General features: G+C 43.1%; 1 protein-coding gene across 2 annotated transcripts in view; it reads left to right on the forward strand.

Moving 5' to 3' along the window:
- Nucleotides 1-20,648, forward strand: part of slc12a5b (solute carrier family 12 member 5b) — a 79,878-nt gene extending 59,230 nt beyond the window's left edge. The window contains exons 5-26 of one of the 2 annotated variants that reach the window (XM_042098297.1): nucleotides 806-860; nucleotides 1,659-1,789; nucleotides 2,215-2,462; nucleotides 2,651-2,862; nucleotides 3,299-3,466; nucleotides 5,163-5,261; nucleotides 6,090-6,147; nucleotides 7,238-7,412; nucleotides 7,944-8,062; nucleotides 9,035-9,133; nucleotides 9,810-9,929; nucleotides 10,334-10,438; nucleotides 10,710-10,878; nucleotides 11,249-11,444; nucleotides 11,974-12,143; nucleotides 12,788-12,919; nucleotides 13,399-13,506; nucleotides 14,971-15,096; nucleotides 15,786-16,000; nucleotides 16,516-16,530; nucleotides 16,927-17,060; nucleotides 17,641-20,648. In XM_042098297.1, coding sequence (XP_041954231.1) covers nucleotides 806-860; nucleotides 1,659-1,789; nucleotides 2,215-2,462; nucleotides 2,651-2,862; nucleotides 3,299-3,466; nucleotides 5,163-5,261; nucleotides 6,090-6,147; nucleotides 7,238-7,412; nucleotides 7,944-8,062; nucleotides 9,035-9,133; nucleotides 9,810-9,929; nucleotides 10,334-10,438; nucleotides 10,710-10,878; nucleotides 11,249-11,444; nucleotides 11,974-12,143; nucleotides 12,788-12,919; nucleotides 13,399-13,506; nucleotides 14,971-15,096; nucleotides 15,786-16,000; nucleotides 16,516-16,530; nucleotides 16,927-17,060; nucleotides 17,641-17,732 — 2,946 coding nt within the window. In that variant the 3' untranslated portion in view covers nucleotides 17,733-20,648. The remainder of the gene's footprint in view (nucleotides 1-805; nucleotides 861-1,658; nucleotides 1,790-2,214; nucleotides 2,463-2,650; nucleotides 2,863-3,298; nucleotides 3,467-5,162; nucleotides 5,262-6,089; nucleotides 6,148-7,237; nucleotides 7,413-7,943; nucleotides 8,063-9,034; nucleotides 9,134-9,809; nucleotides 9,930-10,333; nucleotides 10,439-10,709; nucleotides 10,879-11,248; nucleotides 11,445-11,973; nucleotides 12,144-12,787; nucleotides 12,920-13,398; nucleotides 13,507-14,970; nucleotides 15,097-15,785; nucleotides 16,001-16,515; nucleotides 16,531-16,926; nucleotides 17,061-17,640) is intronic. The other variant, XM_042098298.1, reaches the window with a different exon arrangement.
- Nucleotides 20,649-21,757: the final 1,109 nt, after the last annotated feature.

Consider the following 21,757-nt stretch of genomic DNA (forward strand, 5'->3'; position numbering starts at 1 on the left):
CTTCCACATTAATTCTGTTTCATCAGAAATCCATCCCACTGCTATAAATCTTACTTAATTCCCTCGACCACAAGCTGACCTCAGCCAAAGCTTTGGAGTACATTTGAAATTCATCCACTCAAAATTGCAAAAATAATTGTATGAGGTTGTAGCCTACTTTCAGAGATGGATGCAAAAATGAATGCCTACACATTAATAAAGTTGTGTGTTTGTTTTCAAAATCAAATAAGCCAGATTTCATGCATTTGTTTTTCTACTCTCCAGTTTCTTGTTAGCAGGGTTTAAAAATGTTGTTTTTGTGAGCAATCCAAAGTACTAATGGTTGGTAATGCTGATAACCATCTATATCAGAATAAAAGGTGCTAATTGCCTTGCAACATACTGCCAGATCTACTAAGCTATCTAAGCTAACTACCAGAGATGCTTGTATGTATACCATATGATCCTTGCATCCTATCCTATTGCTTCCTAATGCAGGCATCCTTTATCCAAACTGTTTGGGATGCTATCTCAAGTGGGCGTTCCTTATGTCATATTCAATTTTGTATGGCCAGTTTCATTTCATCTTTGATCTCAGATACCAAGCATATTATGCAGGTCTAGTATTAAAGCACTCTGAAAAGGTTTGTTAAGAGAGTTAGGTTCTCTTTAGTGAGGATTCACTTGACTATGGTTCTCTTTAGTTAGTATTCACTTGACTATGGTTCTCTGAGAAGGCTATTATTCTCTGTAAAGTCAGATAAAACTAAGCTATCAAAGTGTTCATGTTACTGTAACTCACCATCTGATATCTCTCTTCTTCCAGACCATGTTAACAGCAATCTCAATGAGTGCTATTGCCACAAATGGAGTCGTGCCGGGTAAGTGTTGTGTTGTGTGTGAGTTGTGTGTGTGTGTATGTGTGTGTATGCCTATTCCTGTACTCCCTCTGGGAGAAAAGTCTCAGGCTGCATTGCCATCGTCCTTTCCAGACGGTTAGCTTCAGATCTCCCAGATGAGGCTAGTAGTGTTGTGGTCCTCTGAGGCCGACTCTCACTGGTATGGAGCTGGTGTGTGATGTGTGTGTGATTGTGTGTGTGTGTGTGTGTGTGTGTGTGTGTGTGTGTGTGGTGTGTGTGTGTGTGGTGTGTGTGTGTGTGTGTGTGTGTGTGTGTGGTGTGTGTGTGTGTGTGTGTGTGTGTGTGGTGTGTGTGTGTGTGTGTGGTGTGTGTGTGTGTGTGTGTGTGTGGTGTGTGTGTGTGTGTGTGTGTGTGTGTGTGTGTGTGTGTGTGTGTGTGTGTGTGGTGTGTGTGCTAACCTTCACCTCTCCTCTACACCCACCTGCTCCTCTGGACAGCACCACTGAGCACATTACATTAGTGTCTCAGGACCGATGCTGGCCCAGTACATTCATCACAACACTATTGCCATGTATAGCTACTGATCATTAAAGGCACATACTGCTTGTATCAACATATTTAATAAATCTACCAATAATGTATCAATCATTTTAATGTCTCAGTCCTTTAGTGCCTGAAATGGCGTCCCACACTGAATCCGAATTAGACTTTGAATAAAATTGTAATGAAAAACAGCTAGGTCATATCATGCTGTTAGCTTATAATTGGGTGAGATATTATGTCCAGTGCTAAACTCCTGTGTGCATGTCTGGCGTGTAGCTGGAGGCTCCTACTACATGATCTCGCGGTCGCTGGGTCCTGAGTTTGGGGGTGCCGTGGGGATCTGTTTCTACCTGGGCACCACCTTCGCCGGAGCCATGTACATCCTGGGCTGCATCGAGATCCTGCTGGTAAACGACACAGTCGGCTGCACACACACACACCTCTGATATACTGGTTTCATCATGCTGCACACACACACACACACACACACACACCTCTGATATACTGGTTTCATCATGCTGCACACACACACACCTCTGATATACTGGTTTTATCATGTTGCACACACACACACCTCTGATATATTGGTTTCATCACACTGCTTGATTCACAGCTTAACCAATGGATGACACGGCGTGTTTGTCTCTTGCCACCCTCTGTTTCATGTCTCTTCTCACCCCCCCCCCCCCCCCTCCCCTTCACTCTCTCTCTCTCTCTTCAACACCTCTCACTATCTCTGCCACTCTCTCTTTCCTTCTCCCCACTCACTTCTTTCTCTCTCTCTCTCTCTCTCTTTCACACATGCTGCCTGTGCTCGCGCCACCCTCTGCAGATCTACATCGTGCCAGCAGCGGCCATCTTTAAGATGGAGGGTCTGGAGGGCCCCGAGGCGGAGGCGGCGCTGCTCAACAACATGCGCGTGTACGGCACCATCGTCCTCTCACTCATGTCCCTGGTGGTGTTCGTCGGCGTCAAATACGTCAACAAGCTGGCTCTGCTCTTCCTGGCCTGTGTCATCTTCTCCATCCTCGCTGTCTACGCGGGCGTCATCAAGTCCTCTGTTGACCCTCCTTTCTTCCCGTAGGTGTTTTGGTATTGGGTTGCTATCACTAACACATCAACTGCTACAGCTGCTGCTCAAAAAGCTGTTGTGTGGTTGCTAATTTATCTCTCAGAACTCAAAGAATGACTCATTCCACAACTCTCTCTCTCTCTCTCTCTCTCTCTCTCTCTCTCGCTCTCTCTCTCTCTCTTGACTTCTCTCACAGAGTGTGTATGCTGGGCAACCGGTCTCTGCTGTCGAAGGGCTTTGATGTGTGTGCCAAGACCATCGAGCAGGCCAATGGCACGGTCACCACCAAGCTCTGGAAGCTGTTCTGTGACTCGGAGTTCCTGAACGCAACCTGTGACGAGTACTTCACCAACAACAACGTCTCCATCATTCAGGGCATCCCAGGGGTCACCAGCGGAATCCTCGCAGGTGACCACACAGAGTTCTTAATCCAGCATTCTTAAGGAATAACGTTATAGATCAACTCTCCGTGGAGCCACCTAGTAACTAGACTGACACTTTGTTGTGCATGACACGTCAAGCCCACTGTGCTGAAGAGGAAGTGCTAACGACGGCTGCATTAATGGTGCAGTGTGTGTGTAATCATGAGTATAGTCACCCCTCCTAGTGTGCTCTAAGCAGGACATGAATCATGTCAATTATGTTGATTGGCTGTTCCTATTAAGTTCATAATGCTCATATCATTGCAGTTATGTGTTGCTACTGTATGTACTACATAATAAATAAAATGATAAACAATAATAACACAATTCTCTCCGTCTCTTTACCTCTTCTCCTCATTGTTCCTCTTCCTGGCACATCTATGTTTTTTTTCCATTTCTCTTTGTAACGTTCACTTTTGTAGAGAACCTGTTTGGTACTTACCTGGAGAAGGGTGACCTCGTTGAAAAGCGCGGCCTTCCTTCCTATACCGACCCTGACTCTCCGTTGACCAACCTCAACCGTTTTGTGCAGGCCGACATCAACACTTTCTGGACCCTGCTGGTCGGCATCTACTTCCCCTCCGTCACAGGTCAGTAGAGACACCAAGGCACTCCTTATGGAACGATGAGGATAATTATTATAACGATGATGATGATGATAATGAAGATGGTGATGGTTATGATGACGATGAGGAGGATGAGGAGAAGCAGGATTATGATGATGATGATGATGGTGATGATGATGGTAGTGGTAGTGGTTGTAACATGGTGTGATGTTTTTCTTTAAACAAACTCTACTCTACAAAATCTACTGTTGGAGTATGCGTTACTTTAGCCAACAACACAAACAGCAGCATCTTACTGGCCGGAATTAGCCAGTAAAATGCAGTAATGATCCAGAGGAAGCGTTTCACGGTAACTGGCTATATTTATCTTCCTGTGAGATGCACATTGCTGTGCTAGACGTCAGTTATACAGCAAGATTCTGTATCACTTATGCACTTTTCCCCATAACTGCAATGGTGACTAACAATAATACACTACAAAGCAGTTCTTCACTAATATACAATAAATAATATAATATTTGTGTGTTTGTGTGTGTGTGTGTGTGCGTGTGCGTGTGCGTGTGCGTGTGCGTGTGCGTGTGCGTGTGTATGTGTGTGTGTGTGAGAGAGGGAGAGAGAGAGAGAAAGAAAGAGAGAGAGCAAAAGAGAGGCACAGCTAGTGATTTGGATGTATGTGGATCTTGTGGTCTTGAACAAGTTGCTGCTCCACTGTGGGCTGCACTTTGAGTTGTCTGTCCCCTCCCCTGACTGGCCCAAACACCGTGGCCAGAAGTGATGACAACAGAGAAGTGTAGAGCTGTGAGGTGAAGTGAAGCCAGCACCACATCAGCAAAAAGCACAGGATTACACCGTACTACACAACCTCCCAGCCTCTGGCCCAGCCTTTCTGTCTCTCGCTTCGCTCTCTCTGTCTCACACACACACACACACACACACACACACACACACACACACACACACTCACACACTCACACACACACACACACACACACACACACACACACTCACACACACACACACACACACACACACACACACACACACACACACACACGCATACAGAGATGGAGAGAGCATATTAAGAAAAAAACTATTCAAAGAGATACATATTTCATATCCTTATCCTTCCTTGCACAATGTGAAGAGATTACGCTCCACTCTATTATGTCACTATGAAAAGGTTATTCAGACAAAACGCTTATACTGAAATACGAGGATTTGGCAAATGTAGCACAATGTATGGTGTACAATGTATGTTCCAATCTGGATCTGTTTTTTTAACACTTAATTGTGTTGATACAGTAGTCTGGTCACGATGCATTGATTTCAACTGGCTACAAGGTCAGTGTCAGTGGATCTGTTTCACCCAGCCAGGGGGTTATCGAGAAATGTATTGACCACACTCAACCCATTATAACAGAGTATTTAACAACACTTCGGTGTATAATCCTATTTCTCTCTCCATCTCTCTCTCTATCTTTCTTTATCTCTCTCTCTATCTATCTAGAGAAATCTAGCTCTAAATCTAGCTAGTCTGTCCGTCTCTCTCTGTTATATCTGTTCTGATGACACATGATAACATTTCCCTCTTTCACAAACAGTTTTCTCTTTCTTCTGTTGTGCAATAATGATATTAAATTTATAAGACCTGTGAATGATTTTACATTTATAAGACCCATGAATGACATTACATGACACGACCTGTGAATGTCTCCAACAGGCATCATGGCCGGCTCCAACCGCTCTGGTGACCTGAAGGATGCTCAGAAGTCCATTCCCATCGGCACCATCTTGGCCATCACCACCACCTCTTTCATCTGTATCCTTCACACAGCTGTTTATATGAGCCAACAGAACAGAGCTCAGTATAGGCTTCTTACAGATATATACTACATAGATTTGAGACACAGCTGTTTGTATTAGTATAAGTATTATATACTCTTTTGATCCCGTGAGGGAAATTTGGTCTCTGCATTTATCCCAATCCGTGAATTAGTGAAACACACTCAGCACACAGTGAACACACAGTGAGGTGAAGCACACACTAATCCCGGCGCAGTGAGCTTGGGGAGCAGTGAGGTTAGGTGCCTTGCTCAAGGGCACTTCAGCCGTTCCTACTGGCCGGGGTTCAAACTGGCAACCCTCCGGTTACAAGTCCAAAGCGCTAACCAGTAAGCCACGGCTGCCCACATGGTATGGGCCAACAGAACAGAACAGAGCTCAGTAGGCTTCTTACAGATATCACATCGATTTGGGACACAGCTGTTTGTATGGACCAACAGAACAGAACAGAATAGAGCTCAGTAGGCTTCTTACAGATATCACATCGATTTGGGACACAGCTGTTTGTATGGACCAACAGAACAGAGCTCGGTAGGCTTCTTACAGATATATACCACATAGATTTGGGATGCTGCTGTTTGTATGGACCAACAGAACAGAGCTCAGTAGGCTTCTTACAGATATATACCACATAGATTTGGGATGCTGCTGTTTGTATGGACCAACAGAACAGAGCTCAGTAGGCTTCTTACAGATATATACCACATAGATTTGGGATGCTGCTGTGTATAATAAGCATTGATCTCCAAGTTCATGTTCTATGGGCTGTGGCCTCATGTTGCCAGTCCTTGACCCCATGCGTTAGACATCTCCTGTGTGATTCTGTTTGGAGCCTGTGTAGAGGGCGTCGTGCTCAGAGACAAGTGAGTTGATTGCAGAATTTAATGACAGTTGAATTGTATTTGATGAGAACATTCACACAGCTCAAGTTTCTAAAAGCTTGTCCATTACAGACAATAGTGCTAATATATGCTAACAGAGCCGGACAGTAACGGAGTACATTTACTTGAGTACAGTACTTGAGTACAATTCTGAGGGATCTGTACTTTACTCGAGTATAATTTTTGGGGAGTACTCATGACTTTACTCAAGTATTTGAGAGGCAAATATTGTACTCTTTAGTCCACTACATTTCTATCCATAACCGTGAGTACCTGTTACTTCTTCTAAAAAAAAAAGAAAAATCTCGGAAACCCTCAATTTGTTGTTTCCCTCTCAAACGTGATTGGATTGTGCAGGCGCCACTGATTGGCCTATCAGCGATTACCTTTAGCTTTCCGCTAAAGTCAACTCCATGGTCAGATTTAGATAAGAGACGAAACCATGGACGAAACAATGGATGAAGACGCAGCAGGTCCATCCCGGGAATGTGCCAACCTCTGGCCCCACCTCGCCAGACTATTTCAATTTTCTGAACAAGTTAATGATAGTTTTCGCTTCAAGTGTTTCAATTACAAAATAGTATTTTGTATTTGAAATACGTATTTTAAATACATGTATTAGAAATACTGCCCATCCCTGGCAACATGGTAAAAAGATGCAAATGACTTGATTTTACTTTCAATTCCTTTTACATTCTCCGTGTATTAACATTAACATTTTTCATAACTCCATGTAGGACGATTCTGTACATAAATGTAAGCACTGTGGCAGTAGTAATGTAAATACATAAGTACATATTTAGAAAATGTACTCTTGTACTCTTGATACTCAAGTACTTTTAAAAACAAGTACTTCAGTACTTTTACTTAAGTAGACATCTGACTGTAGTACTTTTACTTGAGTAAAATTTAGCAAAGGGTATCTGTACTTTTACTCAAGTAATGAAGCTGTGTACTCTGTCCACTTCTGTATGCTAACAGTTAGTTGACCATAGCTATGCCCCAGTCATTTGCCTTATGTGTCACTGTATGTTAGGTACTGTTTGGACTAGCTACCTCTCTCTGGTTACAGGTTTGGAGAAGGTGTCGATGGGAATCTTGTCATTGGCACATTAGCCTGGCCATCCCCATGGGTGATTGTGATTGGCTCCTTCTTCTCCACCTGTGGGGCGGGGCTTCAGAGTCTTACAGGAGCGCCACGCCTTTTGCAGGCCATAGCCCGAGATAGCATCATACCCTTCCTCAGGGTTAGTATTTGTTTGTGTGTGTGTGTGTGTGTGCGTGTGCGTTTATGTGTGCTCTTCTGTACCTGCGTGTGTGTGTGTGTGTGTGTGTGTCTGTGCACATGTGTGTATATGTTTACATTGACATTTACCTGATGGTTTTCATCCACTTACAAATGAACTGACATTTTGGGACAACCTTTCAAAAACTGTCTTTACATACAATACAAAATAACCAAAGGGTGATGTGCAGCCAATTTAATTGACAACCAGGGAAGTAATCAAGTGACAAACAGAAGAAGTCAAGATAGATAGCTGTGGGCTAGAAGAGCAGGAAGAATGTGTGTGAAAGAGAGGAAAATAAATCACACTTAGTGAGGGCAAACAGCTCTGCCTATGTGACTGGCTGTGTGCTTGTGCCAACCACAGGCTGCGCCACCTCCCTGTTGGAGTGTCAAGGTGACGATGGTGTGGTGCCAAAAGTGGCCGCTGTGAACCTGATGCGGCCGCTGTGACACCTTTGTTGTTGTTGTTGTTGTCGTCGTTGTGCTGCAGGTGTTTGGCCACGGCAAGGCCAACGGCGAGCCCACCTGGGCCTTGCTCCTCACCGCCGGCATCTGCGAGATTGGCATCATCATCGCCTCTCTGGACGCTGTGGCGCCCATTCTCTCCATGTGAGTAACGACGGCTCGTAAACACCGGCCTCAGCTGACAGCCAGTGGCCTTTGAGTGAGGGGGTCAGGTTGGTCTGTGTGCCTGCCTGCTCATACATACTTAACCAGACACAAACACAATACTCAATCCTGACGCAAACACAATACTCAATCCTGACGCAAACACAATACTCAGTCCTGACGGAATGTGACTGATGACCTCTGAAATCAGGTCATTGATCATGTTTGTTTTTGTTTTGTTTTTTTGGAAATGTGCACATTCTTTTGTGCAAGATGATATGGTAAATCGTTACGCCAGTTGTCCTCATTACATATACACAAGACAGATTGTGTTAATGATGTTATGACATCCTCTGTTTGAAACATACTTTGTTGACATAAGTGTAAGTAAACATTTTAAAGTATTATGTAAACATCCACTTGGACCATTAGTGGAGGTTTGTATTGCCATCTGTATTCATTCCATATACCTACATTAGAATAACAACTTTCAGCCCTCAGAGACTGAATATAAAAACATACATAGATACATATAATATCATTCTGAATAGACATTTAATCAAAAACATTAAAGCTTTAGTCTGTATACTGTATATGATGTTGATTTGGAGGCAGTGTAAGCCACCATCATCTGCATGTGTATCTGTTTATCAGATTAATGCTTTTAGTTTGTACACAGCACGAGGATAAAAATGTGCATAGTCGGTAAACACATCCTTAGATTAGAGCTGAGCCGTGATGTTTTGACTGGAATTTGTGAGCACTTTGTCCTCACTGGAACTATCCTTGCTAATGTCTGTGTGTGTGTGTGTGTGTGTGTGTGTGTGTGCGTGTCTTTCTGTGTGTGTTTGTATGTGTGTGTGTGCCTGTCTGTCTGTCTGTCTGTGTGTGTGTGTGTGTGTGTGTGTGTGTGTGTGTGTGTGTGTGTGTGTGTGTGTGTCTGTGTCTGTCTGTGTGTGTGTGGATTTGCAGGTTCTTCCTGATGTGCTACATGTTCGTGAACCTGGCCTGTGCTCTGCAGACCCTCCTGAGGACGCCCAACTGGAGGCCTCGCTTCAAGTTCTACCACTGGTCCGTCCACCACCCTCGCCCACATCTCACTAAACACACACACACTCACAACACTCCGTCTCACTAAACACACGCACTCACAACACTCTGTCTCACTAAACTCACGCACACTCACAACACTCCGTCTCACTAAACACACGCACTCACAACACTCCGTCTCACTAAACTCACGCACACTCACAACACTCCGTCTCACTAAACACACGCACACTCACAACACTCCGTCTCACTAAACACACGCACACTCACAACACTCCATTTGACTAAACACAGTCACACTGAACACTCTGACTGAACATAATGCAGATGCCCCTACACACTCTCACTCCCAGGGTTCTGCCAGTGCTTCAGATGCAGCTCAATGGAGAGCTGGTTAAGCTGATGAAGTACATTTTGCATGGGGGTGCTATTGATTTTCATACATTAAAGTATAGCCCATCCACGGTCTAATAGGATTTGTATTTACATAGAGCATCTCTAATAAGCAGGACATAATCATGCACAAGCAGTGAATCCTCTCTGTGTGCAATCAATAAATACTTGGTCCACACTGGAATTGAGCTTGAAGGTTTAATCTTCTTTTATAGATGATTTCCCTCTCTTCCTTTCTCCCTCTCTCTCTCTCTCTCTCTCTCTCTCTCTCTCTCTCCCCATCTCCATCTCTCTCTCACTGCAGGGCCCTGTCCTTCCTCGGCATGAGTTTGTGTCTGACACTTATGTTCCTCTGCTCTTGGTACTATGCCCTAGTTGCCATGGTGATTGCTGGATGCATCTACAAATACATTGAGTTCTGTGGGTAAGTGTCCTCAAAGTAGACACATCAGAGATTTTTCTTTTTTCATTGCACCAAATCTAGGTATTTTAACAAACTGAAACACACTTTTTCATCTCACGTGAGCACCTATTGGTCAAGTGAAAATGATGAGATTTTTGTATTTTATTGATCTCTGAATGGCAAGGCACAGTCTTGACGTTGTGTTTGTGTACCATGTAGTCTGCTTCCATAACTAATCCACCAGTGTGTGGCAGTGCAGTCATAGCAACTATAACTCATCCGTGTGGGGGGTGTGGACCTCTAATCAATGTTTTAGCAGTCCACTCTGGTCTTGTGATAGCCTGTCCTGTAGTACTGTGGTTGTGCTGCTGATGGTCCTGATGCGGTTCTGCGGTGAGTGACCATGTGGCGGTGTTTTCTTACAGTGCGGAGAAAGAGTGGGGTGATGGGATACGCGGTATCTCTCTCAGCGCCGCCCGCTTCGCCCTGATGCGACTGGAGGAGGGACCTCCACACACCAAGAACTGGAGGTGACTGTGTACTACGCTTACACACTGATACTCCATATTTACCTAGACACATACACATACATATGTACATACATATATGCACATACACATTTCCATAGACACACACACACACACACACACACACACATACTAATTACTGGGATGTACTGAGGCAATGGTATTCACACAATATGGCATACAGTATGGTTTGCATGGCGCTGCATTAGCTACACTATGGCTTGTCTCTTCCTCTGTCGATGTCCAACTGACCTATGTGTGTGTTTCCCTGCAGGCCGCAGATCCTGGTGCTGGTCGGCGTTGATGCAGAGCAGAATGTGGAGCAGCCGCGTCTGCTCTCCCTGACCAACCAGCTGAAGGCTGGAAAAGGTCTGACCATGGTGGGCACGTCGGTGGAGGGCACCTACCTGAACAACCACCCCCAGGCTCAGAAGGCAGAGCAGGTGAGCGGCAAGCCGAACTCTAGCTGGCAAGCCTCGGCGATGCTCCTTCATTCTTTTATCGGTCACATTAGCCCCAGTTAGCAGAAAATGATGAAAGACTGAATGGAGATTCATCTCAGATAAGGGCTCACAAGTGCATAGTCGCCTGCCAAATTTGAAAGCAGGCCCATGGATATTGCCTTATCAATCACTCTTGCTAATTTGTCTCTAAGAGCACATTTCAATTGAATTAAATGACATTTAACCTCTCTTTAATTGAATGTGACTCTCTTCTCCTCTCTGCCCTCTCTCCTGCTCTGTCTCTGTCTATCTCTCTTTCTCTCTGCCTTTGTAAAAACCTCTCCAATTTCCCCCGTTTGCGGTCTCGCAGTCCTTGAAGAAGCTGATGGAGAGTGAGCGGCTGAAGGGCTTCTACCAGGTGGTGATCTCCTCTAATCTACGCGACGCCACGTCCCACCTGATCCAGGCCAGCGGGCTGGGCGGCCTGCGGCACAACACAGTGCTGGTCAGCTGGCCACGCAACTGGAAGCAGGCCGAGGAGCACCACCGCATGAAGAACTTCATCGGTGAGAAAGACAAGGGCCGTGTACACTCTTAAAAATAATGTGTTGTCCCTATCTGGACATGGAGATGTGTTGAAAAACAACGCAAGTTGTGTTGTTTTCAACAATATTGTGTAAGAAATAAAAAAAAGTAAACAATACAAACTGTGTTGACCCTATCTGGACACAGAGATGTGTTACAAACAACACAAGTAGTGTTGTTTTCAACACATTAATTTTAAGAGTGTAGGAGAAGGGGGGGGGAGGAGATGTAGGACTATTCTATAGTGTAATAAAGCAGTACTGTAATACTGTATGTTTTACATATATATATATATATATATATATATATATATATATATATATATATATATATATATATATATATATATTTTTTTTTTTTTTTTTTTTTTTTACAGTATTTAATTATTATTATATATTATATACATAATGCTTATAGATAAACCCATGCACTTGTTTATTAACTCACTGTCACTGTGTGTATTATATTTATATGTGTGTGTGCCTGTGTGTGTTCATTCGTCTGTCCCAGAGATTGTCAGGGAGACTACCGCAGGTCACTTGGCCCTTTTGGTTCCTAAGAACATCTCAGCATACCCATCCAACGGAGAGCGCTTCACTGAGGGACACATCGATGTGTGGTGGATCGTGCATGATGGAGGCATGCTGATGCTGCTGCCATTCCTTCTCCGGCAACACAAGGTAGCGTCTCATAGACAAGGTAACATCTCATAGGGACAAGGTCATAGGGACAAGGTAACATCTCATAGAGACAAGGTAGTGTCTCCTAAGGAACAAGGTAGTGTTTAATTGGGACAAGGTCATAGGGACAAGTTAGTGTCTCATAAGGAACAACATAGTGTCTCATAGGAACAAGATAGCATCTTATAAGGACAATGTATCGTCTCATAGGGACAAGGTACTCGAAAGGCAGGGTGTTAATGACAGGTAATAACAGTGTTCCGTACACATGGATGTCTCAGAGGGCAGGGAGTTAACGACAGGATAACGCTCTTCCGTAAACACGGATGTCTGACATGGGTTAATGGTGAGGATTGAAGTCAGGCTGAAATTAAGTTTAATTTAGGGTGTGAGTGTAGCAGTTCAGCACTTTTTTAAAGCTTCTGTGAGCAACGCTTCTTAGTCATCTGGACTCCCTAATTAGTGACTATAAATGGAATCAAATAAGACAACTTTCATCCTTCCCACACAGTTTTGTGTACGCTTTGCAGGGAGAGCTCTTTTATGGTGGCTAACTCACAGCCTCTGTAACTGTCTATGTCTAGTGTATGAAATGATTGGTTGTAAAATGGACTGATTGCTTGGTTTTATGGATCACCTGTCAGGTGTGGAGGAAGTGCAAGATGCGCATTTTCACTGTGGCCCAGATGGATGACAACAGCATCCAGATGAAGAAGGACCTCATGACCTTCCTGTACCACCTCCGTCTTGACGCCGAAGTGGAAGTGGTGGAGCTGGTGAGAACCCTCGCCTAAGGCTGTGCAATTAATCAACTAATCAATGACTTCCAACAATTATGAAAACAAGATAACTGAAATATAACGATCATTTTGCTGCATTCCGTTTTGCAACAATGTTATTGTTTTGTCCTGAGTGTCCTGAGATAAATCTAGAGCACCCTTTTGCTTTACAATGGTAACTGTTTATTATATTTTTAGACATGCATTTTTGTTATTTGTTTTACAGTTGAATTACATGTATACTTCAATTTAATTCACTGTTATTATTTTTTTTAAAGTTTAGAAAATGGATGATGTTTTCAAGACTACAGTAATTGTGTTAAATAACAGTGATCTCAACATTTGACCAAAATAACCCTGATTATGATTCCTGCTGTAATGGAGCAGACCCAACCTCGTCTCTGGGGTCACTTCCTCCAGTGCCCCTTACCCCCAGTCATGTTTGATAACCGCTATTTATTTCCCCCCGCCTGCAGCAAGACAGTGATATCGCGGCCTACACCTATGAGAAGACCCTGGTGATGGAGCAGAGGTCGCAGATCCTCAAGGAGATGCACCTCACCAAGAACGAGCGCGAGAGAGAGGTACAGTAGCATTAACAAAGAGTCAGCCCAAGATTCTCTCTTCTCCTCTCACACAAAAATGTCCCACTGGTCTAAACAGATATGGAGCAGTTTTTGCAAGCACAGCCAGGGGTCCAGACTAACATTTTGCATTGGTTGCACTAGTGCGCCTAACTTTTTTATTTAGGTGCACCAGCACAAAATTTAGGTGCACCCAAATTTTTCATCGCGGCACCTTTAACGTCACAATTTCAAGGTCCCCTTTTTATTGCTCTCCATATACATTCCGTGTCTGAGCTGTTGTCAGAGCATGGACCAGGAATGACAGTATTCATTTGATTTGGAGCATCCACCACTTTGACGACATCAGTAATATTGAATACTGTGATCATTCACATCAGTGGCGATCCTAGTCTCTGCTCGACCCTCCACACACACATGGAAAATTATGGCTTGTCATATGTTTCTATTTCATATTTTGGAATTCATAAACGTTATATATTTTGTTAATAATGTATAATATTGTATGATCTACATAATTACTAAAAGCTAAAAATATTTAGTAATTTGAATACTTCATATTGATTTTTTTGAACTATTACAGTTGTCTTCAATGTTATTATAGTGGTGGTGTGTAGCTCTAATTGAGTGCCTGTCACTTTAAAAAGAACGTCAAAGTAATTAGCTTTCATTCTCATGGTTTTAGGCTAGAGGAAAATAGTCGCACATTGTCCAAGGATATATGGATGCAATTCATTATGTTTTCTATGTCATTTGATAAAATAAATGTTCAAAAAACTAACAAGTCAAAGAAAATATTTATGGGATCATAAAAGAGATAAGTGTCTTGCAATGTTAATATCTATGATTTTGTTGAAATCATCACTACATTAATGATGACATGACGCGTGAGCTAACAGTTACCTAGAAGGAACTCTCTCAAGATGTAAAAGTTTGCCAATAGGTTGTGTAGCTTTTTTCGGAAAACTCTGACAGTAGGCCTAAATGAAAATTCCATAGCCTAGGTAGGTTAGCAACACAAACTTGAGAGGTGCAAGTCAGCAAATCAACATCGCTACTCGCTCGGATCACGACAGCTGCATAGCTGCGTGCGTGTGAGGAGAAAAGACACATAGGCTACGGGAAGCGCACGACTGTCATTCTTAAAAGTAGGCTATATCGATATAATACAATTAGGTATTGTGAGGTTTCTAATTTCAGGGTATTGCGATACCTTTGCAGTATTGTATTACAGTCAGTGTGGTTAAAAAGTCAGCCCGATTAAAAAATATAATGTAAACTGTATACCCTGATACTCTGGTTGGTGCTTTAATCAGATTGTTCTGCACATGTATCTGTGACTCTCTTGACCGTCCTGTCAGATTAAAAAGGCATACAGTACAAAAAGCCCCCCCAAAATGAAAGAGTATAATCAAAGTGAAATCTGATTGCATGTGACCGCACTGACCGTGTGTGCGTCCACAGATCCAGAGCATTACAGACGTGTCCCGTGGCTCCATCCGTCGGAAGCACCCCACCACCCTGAGGACCCAGCAGAGCACAGGCGATGAGTCGGCCGCCGGCGGTGCCGAGGGCAAGCCGGAAGAGGAGGTACTGCCCTCTGCTCCTGCCTATCCATCCCGGACCACCCATACATACACACACACACACACACACACACACACACACACACACACACACACACACACACACTCTCTCTCTCTGTTTGTCTCTGACACCCCCCCCCCCAGCACACACTCTATATTTGTGTCTGTCTTTGGTCTACACACACACACACACACTCTCTGTTTGTCTCTGTGTCTGGTCCACACACACACTCTCTATGTCTGTGTGTCTCTGGTCCATGTGCTTTGGCTCGTCTCATGCAGGTTCTCTGGCTGTTCTGCGCAGGTGGTTCTTCTCACTGAGAGGAAAAGGGACAGCAGCGCCTCTCATCTGCGTCACCTCCACGCTCCCGCTGTCTCTTTCGCTTCTGGGCTCTCTCTATCACGCCATTTATGTTTGTTTTTTGTTTTCTCTCTATCTGTCTCTCTCTCTTCATGTGCCAACAGATCAGAATCATATGCTCATCTGCTGTGTTTTTGCGGCCATTGTGGCTTTGAATCACTCCATCTTTCTCATTTGGCTTAATTCACTTTCTTTCTTCTCTCTCTCTCTTTCTCGTTTTATTTAATGCATTTGTTTTTCTTTTTCGCAAGTTGTTCTGAAAGTGGGACTGACGGCGTTATCTTCCCCTCCCTTCCGGTTCCCTCGCTCTCTCGCTCTTGCACCTCTCTCAGTCTTTCCGTGTCTCCCGTGCACGACAGGTGCAGCTCCTCCAGGGTAAGAACGCCACCCCCACCCCCACGTCCCCGACCTCCCCCACCGCGCCCACCCCAGGATGCACCACCCCTGGGGAGGAGGTGCAGATGACCTGGACGGATGACGGGGACAAGGGCAAGAATCCGGCCGTCGCCCATCCAGACAACATCAAGGATATGTTTAACATGAAACCGTAAGTCTTTGTGAACCAAATACTTTAGCAAGCCCCCTCTAAACAACAATTGTGTTTTTCAATAAATGATTGACAGAGGCTGTATAATAAGTTGTGAAGGATATGTCTAAGCCATTTTTAGTATATATATTTAGTCTTTATTCTTAAGGATAATGGGTTTTAATGACAATCTTTCAATGAACACTCTTAACACAAGTGATCTCTTGGCAATGTGCCTATGAAATGCAAATAAGCCTCACATAAGAGGGCATCGTCTGAAGGATCCTTAGGAGTGAAGGAGACTTGACTGCATGCTTTAGGTGGCATTATGCTCTGTGAGCACTTGAAGAGAGAGAGAGAGAGAGAGAGAGAGAGAGAGAGAGAGAGAGAGAGAGAGAGAGAGAGAGAGAGAGAGAGAGAGAGAGAGAGGAGCTGGCCAACAGATGTCTGAGTGTCAGGTGCTGATGTGTCCCCCTGTGCCCTGTGTAAAAACTCTGTGTGTGCTTTTTCATTGTTCTCTCCCACCCCTGCAACAGTGAGTGGGAGACCCTGTGAGTATCTTGTTATGTTCTTGCTCATGTTTTGCATTTTGCATGTTTTTTGATAGACATTATTTTTTCCCCCCTATATGCACTCTCTGTACGGGTAGAGCCTCAAGGAGACCGTAATTGTTTTTTTTAAATTGGATGTAATGTTAATGTAGCAGTGCTTTTGCGGAGGAGTTTCTCACACTTGCACATTATTTTTTCATCACAAGCTTTTTCAGAATCCTTCCACTGGCAGTGTAAACAAGCCTGTGGATGTTTAAGTAACAAAAGGCATATCAGTGGTGTTTCTTTCAGCATGAAGTGTTTGGAAAACGACAACACTTTCAAAAGCTAAGTGCTGTAACTGCTGATGTTCCGTTGAGTGCCTCTCTCTCCCTTTTCTCTCTTTCTCGCTGCCAGGAACCAGACCAATGTGCGTCGTATGCACCACGCGCAGAAGCTCAATGAGGTCATTGTGAAAAAGTCCCAGGAGGCTAAGCTTGTTCTCTTGAATATGCCTGGACCTCCAAAGAACCGCATGGGAGATGAGAACTGTATCCTTTCTGTGAATCCGTGAATTAGTGAAACACACTCAGCACACAGTGAGGTGAAGCACACACTAATCCCAATGCAGTGAGCTGCCTGCTATAGCGGCGCTTGGGGAGCAGTGAGATTAGGTGCCTTGCTCAAGGGCACTTCAGCCGTTCTACTGGTCGGGGTTCAAACTGGCAACCCTCCGGTTATAAGTCCGAAGCGCTAACCAGTAGGCCACGGCTGCCCCCAAATGAGATTGAAATTAAGATTTTGACATTGAAATGAGATTAGGATGACTACCTCATATGATCTAAAGAAAATCCAGATATTCTGTTGAATTACCAGCACTCCCCCAGGTCTGTGTCTGAAATCTGATCTATTGGATTTTTGATTTTTAATCCATTTGGATTTATAGGCTAGATGTCATCTTTCTGTGTTGTTGAAATATATATTATTTATTTTGATTTATATGTATTTGTAACTAAATGCATGGAATTCAGTTGCCAACTAGAGCTGTTGCAATAATTCATTTGGTGTAGTTATTCAAATGTATATCACTCTAAGCTAAGGCATGGGTCCATAACTCTACACCTCTCTTAGATATGGAATTCCTGGAGGTTCTGACAGAGGGTCTCAATCGGGTCCTCCTGGTGCGTGGCGGTGGACGTGAGGTCATCACCATCTACTCCTGAGAGGCTGGTCGTGTTTTCTCAAGCCCCTCCCCCCTCCCTCACCACCACCACCACCACCCCACTGCCCTCATCTCTACAGTGGACTCTGCCCAAGTCAGCTCCACGTTCAGACCCAGCACCTGTAATATAAAGACCTGGCCATGTCCCACCATGAGCAATACTCTATCCACATATCAAATCATGTTGCACTACATCGTCAGGTAACCTCCCCAATCACACACCTGCTCAACATGTACCTGCACTCTTCTGGCACTGTAACCAGTGTAACCCCCCCCACACACGCACACACAGTAACTCCCTCTCTCCGCCTCTCGACGGATCTCTTACTTTTTAAAGAAAACAAAAGAGCTGTAATCTCTGGTTTTGTTATTCTCCTAGTGGTCAGAGTGATCAACTTTTTTCGTGTTAGCTTGGTGTTTTTGTTCCCTCAGTACATGGGTTAGTTTGGCTGAGAGGCTTTTTCCTCATTTGCTCCTCATCACTGGGGATGCACTGGATCCCAAAGACTGATCGAACCTAACCAAACACTCCTCTTTATCTCTCTCTCTCTCTCTTACTCTCTGTATCCTCTGCAGAACAACTCAATAGCTTTTCACTGCTGACGTGTACTATTAGGCTATATGTGAACATTTCTTGTATTTTTATTTTAGAAAAAAAAAAAAAAACGAGACAGATGTTTGTGAAATTTCTCAAAGTTACTGAATGAGGTGAGGTGGAATTTACGCTGATCAAGATGTCTTCCAGTGGAGGCCTGGGGTCGTGTAGGAGCACAGGCGCTATCACAGACTGACTACTAGAGAATATAGTATCGATTTTGCACTGCTGCAACACTAGAGTGGTGGCGTTTAGGAAAACTACAGGGACTTATATGGGATTAGCCAGATGTTTATGATGTCGCCAGCCAGCCGCCAGCGTGGCGCTCATGCACAGAGTGTGAAACTCATGCACTTTGCTTCAATCTCACAAAAAAAATGCACTCCACACGCGCTCACTTCACACACTCGATGTTTGACACCCCACCTCTGATTGAAGTTGTTAGAAGTCTCACGGAAGACATGTCCCCAACACCTCTCTAAAAACAAGAAGGGTTTTTGAAGATTTATTAAGAACGTTTTAAAATTGAAGAGCAGAGTTGCAGTTGGATGCCAAACAGAGAGTGGGGGGAACAGCAGGCACATGCCATGTGTCTCTACTTTTTCAGAGCTCCTGTTTGTATCTGTTGTATCATTGCTTTTCTTACTCCTTCTAGCCACCGCCATCACTTGCATGTTGATGCTGATCTGTGTGTTAATTGTACTGAAATGACCTGATTTTGCTACAGTGTGTTAGTGTGTCCAATTCCCCCCCTCATGATAGACAGCTTTGCCATGTGTCCTGGGCAGATGAGCCAGAGTGTGTGTGTGTGTGTGTGTGTGTGTGTGCGTGCGTGCGTGTTCGTGTTAAAGAGTGTGTGTGTGTGTGGTGTCATGTTAAAGTGTGTTATCCTCATATACGTGACTGAATGTGCATGTGTGTCCACATGTCGTCCAGTATGTGTGTCTGTGTATGTGTTTGTCAGGAGACCAGACTGAAAGCAGCTCCTACTGCAGTGTTGTGACTGAGCACAGTGCCAAAGAGAGATGTGCAAGGAGAGAGAGAGAGAGAGTGAGATTGAGAGAGTGAGAGAGAGAGAAAGAAAGAGAGAGAGAAAGAGAAAGAAAGAGGGAGACAGAGAGGGAGAAAGAGAGAGAGAGGGAGACAGAGAGGGAGAGAAAGAAAGTGGTTCTGGCCCACATCTGCCTGTATGAGGGTGAGAGAGGTGTGACGCTGAGATGCTGTGAGAAACTCAACACAAGCGCAGGACGCCGCGGTGCCGCAGCTCTGAAGGATGATGTTTGGCAGAGCGGAGGCGTCCCGGTAAAAATGAAACGCAGAGAGAGAGAGAGATAGATAGATAGGAAAATGGAGGAAAGAGGCATCTGGTGTGGGTTGAGGAAACATGTTGTCGATCTGACCAGGGCCTGAGATACTGTGAAGCGCCTATAGCGCCCCCCCCCCCCCCCATATCTGTAAATAGCTTTCGTGTTGTCCGAATCACTCCCCAGACTGCAGAGGATTCGGCCACTGATGTGCGCCCCATCAGGGCTGCATCCATATTAGAGTCAGACACTATCTGGGTCAACGCTAGCAAGCTGTTTTATGACCATCAGCTGCCTGCAGTGAAATGTTTTTCTTCACTCCAGAGCTTTCTGGACTTCAAAGCCCCATTTATGTTTGTTTTTAATCTCCATGCCCTTTATTGATGGCAATTTGGGTGCATACCTGAACATAAAATAAAAAAAAATATTATAAAGGGGTCCAATATATATGTGAATCATGTGTGGGTAAAGCCAAATACAAAGTTATGTGAGTTAAATTTATAACAAAACCCCCTGCTAACAATAGCTATACAGTGTGTTGTATTGCATGTACAGAATGCTCAGCGTCTAAATGAAAAAAAGAAAATATTTTGTATATGTGTAATTGATCCATTTATAGACACAATATTTATTTTCCTTCATAATCATTTTTAGCAGACTGCCATTTATAGTTACAAATTTGAATTCTTGCCAAATCACAGAATTATACAAAGTGTGCCATACAGATGAAAGAAATCAATTAGATAGATAGATAGATAGATAGATACTTTATTGATCCCTAAGGGGAAATTCAAGATTTTTATAAATTATGAGAAATACTTTCAATATTCTGGGTTTATATTCCATATTTTTCCATAGCTTATTAGATAGTAGCATATCATATATAGTATTACCATGAATTTATCAATGAAATGCATTCATTTGTTGTCTAAAAGAAACGCGCCATAGCCAATTCACCATTTAACATAATGCACTGATTGGTTGGGGTATACAGATTTGACTAAATAACCGATGTAGTGAAAATATTGTAATGAAAGTGTGACTAATCACAGAATCAAATAGGCCTATTCATACACTCAGTGGATTTTTGTTTGAAAGCTTCAGAAATATTAGCCCTTGACTCAACATGTATGTGTTATTTATTTTTATATTTAAAAAAATATACAGATATATACATAGATATATAAATAAAATGTATGTACACATAAAGATATACATAAGCTTCGGCTGCAAATATGTTAATTATTTGCCACTGAAAATGGATGGCGCTGCAATATGTTCACTCGTGGTAGAAATCTATAATATACATTTTATCTTTATCTTATTAAATATTTCAGATATTTTTTGTATGGTACAGTTTTTTGAAAGAATAATCTTTGGTGAATATATATATATATATATATATATATATATATATATATATATATATATAAGTAGCTTAACAAAGGAACCTCTTTTTGATGTCTTGTGTAATTCTGTATTAAGGTTAAGAGTGATCTTTTATTTAATTCAGTGGAAAACGCTGCTAAAAAAGTGTATGCTGAGCCAAAACAAGAAAAAAGATGACAATATGAAAGTAACTAACATGGCAACTTCACTCTGGTGAAAGATCTGTCTCAGAGAAACAGGCCAGCTTTGCTTCATGGAAAGTTACAGGGTTTCCTTTTTTAAAGCGCAGAAGCAGGTTGATAAAAACATGCAGGACATTGCCACCTAATGGAGATTCCGATAATGCAAAAAAAAAAAAAAAATGCATTGCACATCAATGATAGAATTCTGCAAAGATAACCAAGTATTTATTTTAACATACAACCATTAGAGATTTTCACTTGGATAAACTGGGATCATCTGATTGGATTAAGCCGTTACTGTCAGTCTGACATATAATGTATTGGTTTGCAAGACTCCCCATAATACAATGCAAACTCAAACCATTTCCTTTTATATAATGTTTGGTTTACAAAATAGCTAAGAGAAGAGAGTAGACACATGCACTAATTACACTTAATTTACAGTCGCATCAATTATAATGAAAATATCTTGAAATCTACAGCTAAAAAGTGGTTCAATTTTGGAAACCTATGCAAAGTCATCTTATATTTCCTGGGTTTCTCATGACCAGCCTTT

Source organism: Alosa sapidissima, chromosome 7 (genome assembly GCF_018492685.1).
Source record: "Alosa sapidissima isolate fAloSap1 chromosome 7, fAloSap1.pri, whole genome shotgun sequence".
Taxonomy (NCBI): Eukaryota; Metazoa; Chordata; class Actinopteri; order Clupeiformes; family Clupeidae; genus Alosa; species Alosa sapidissima.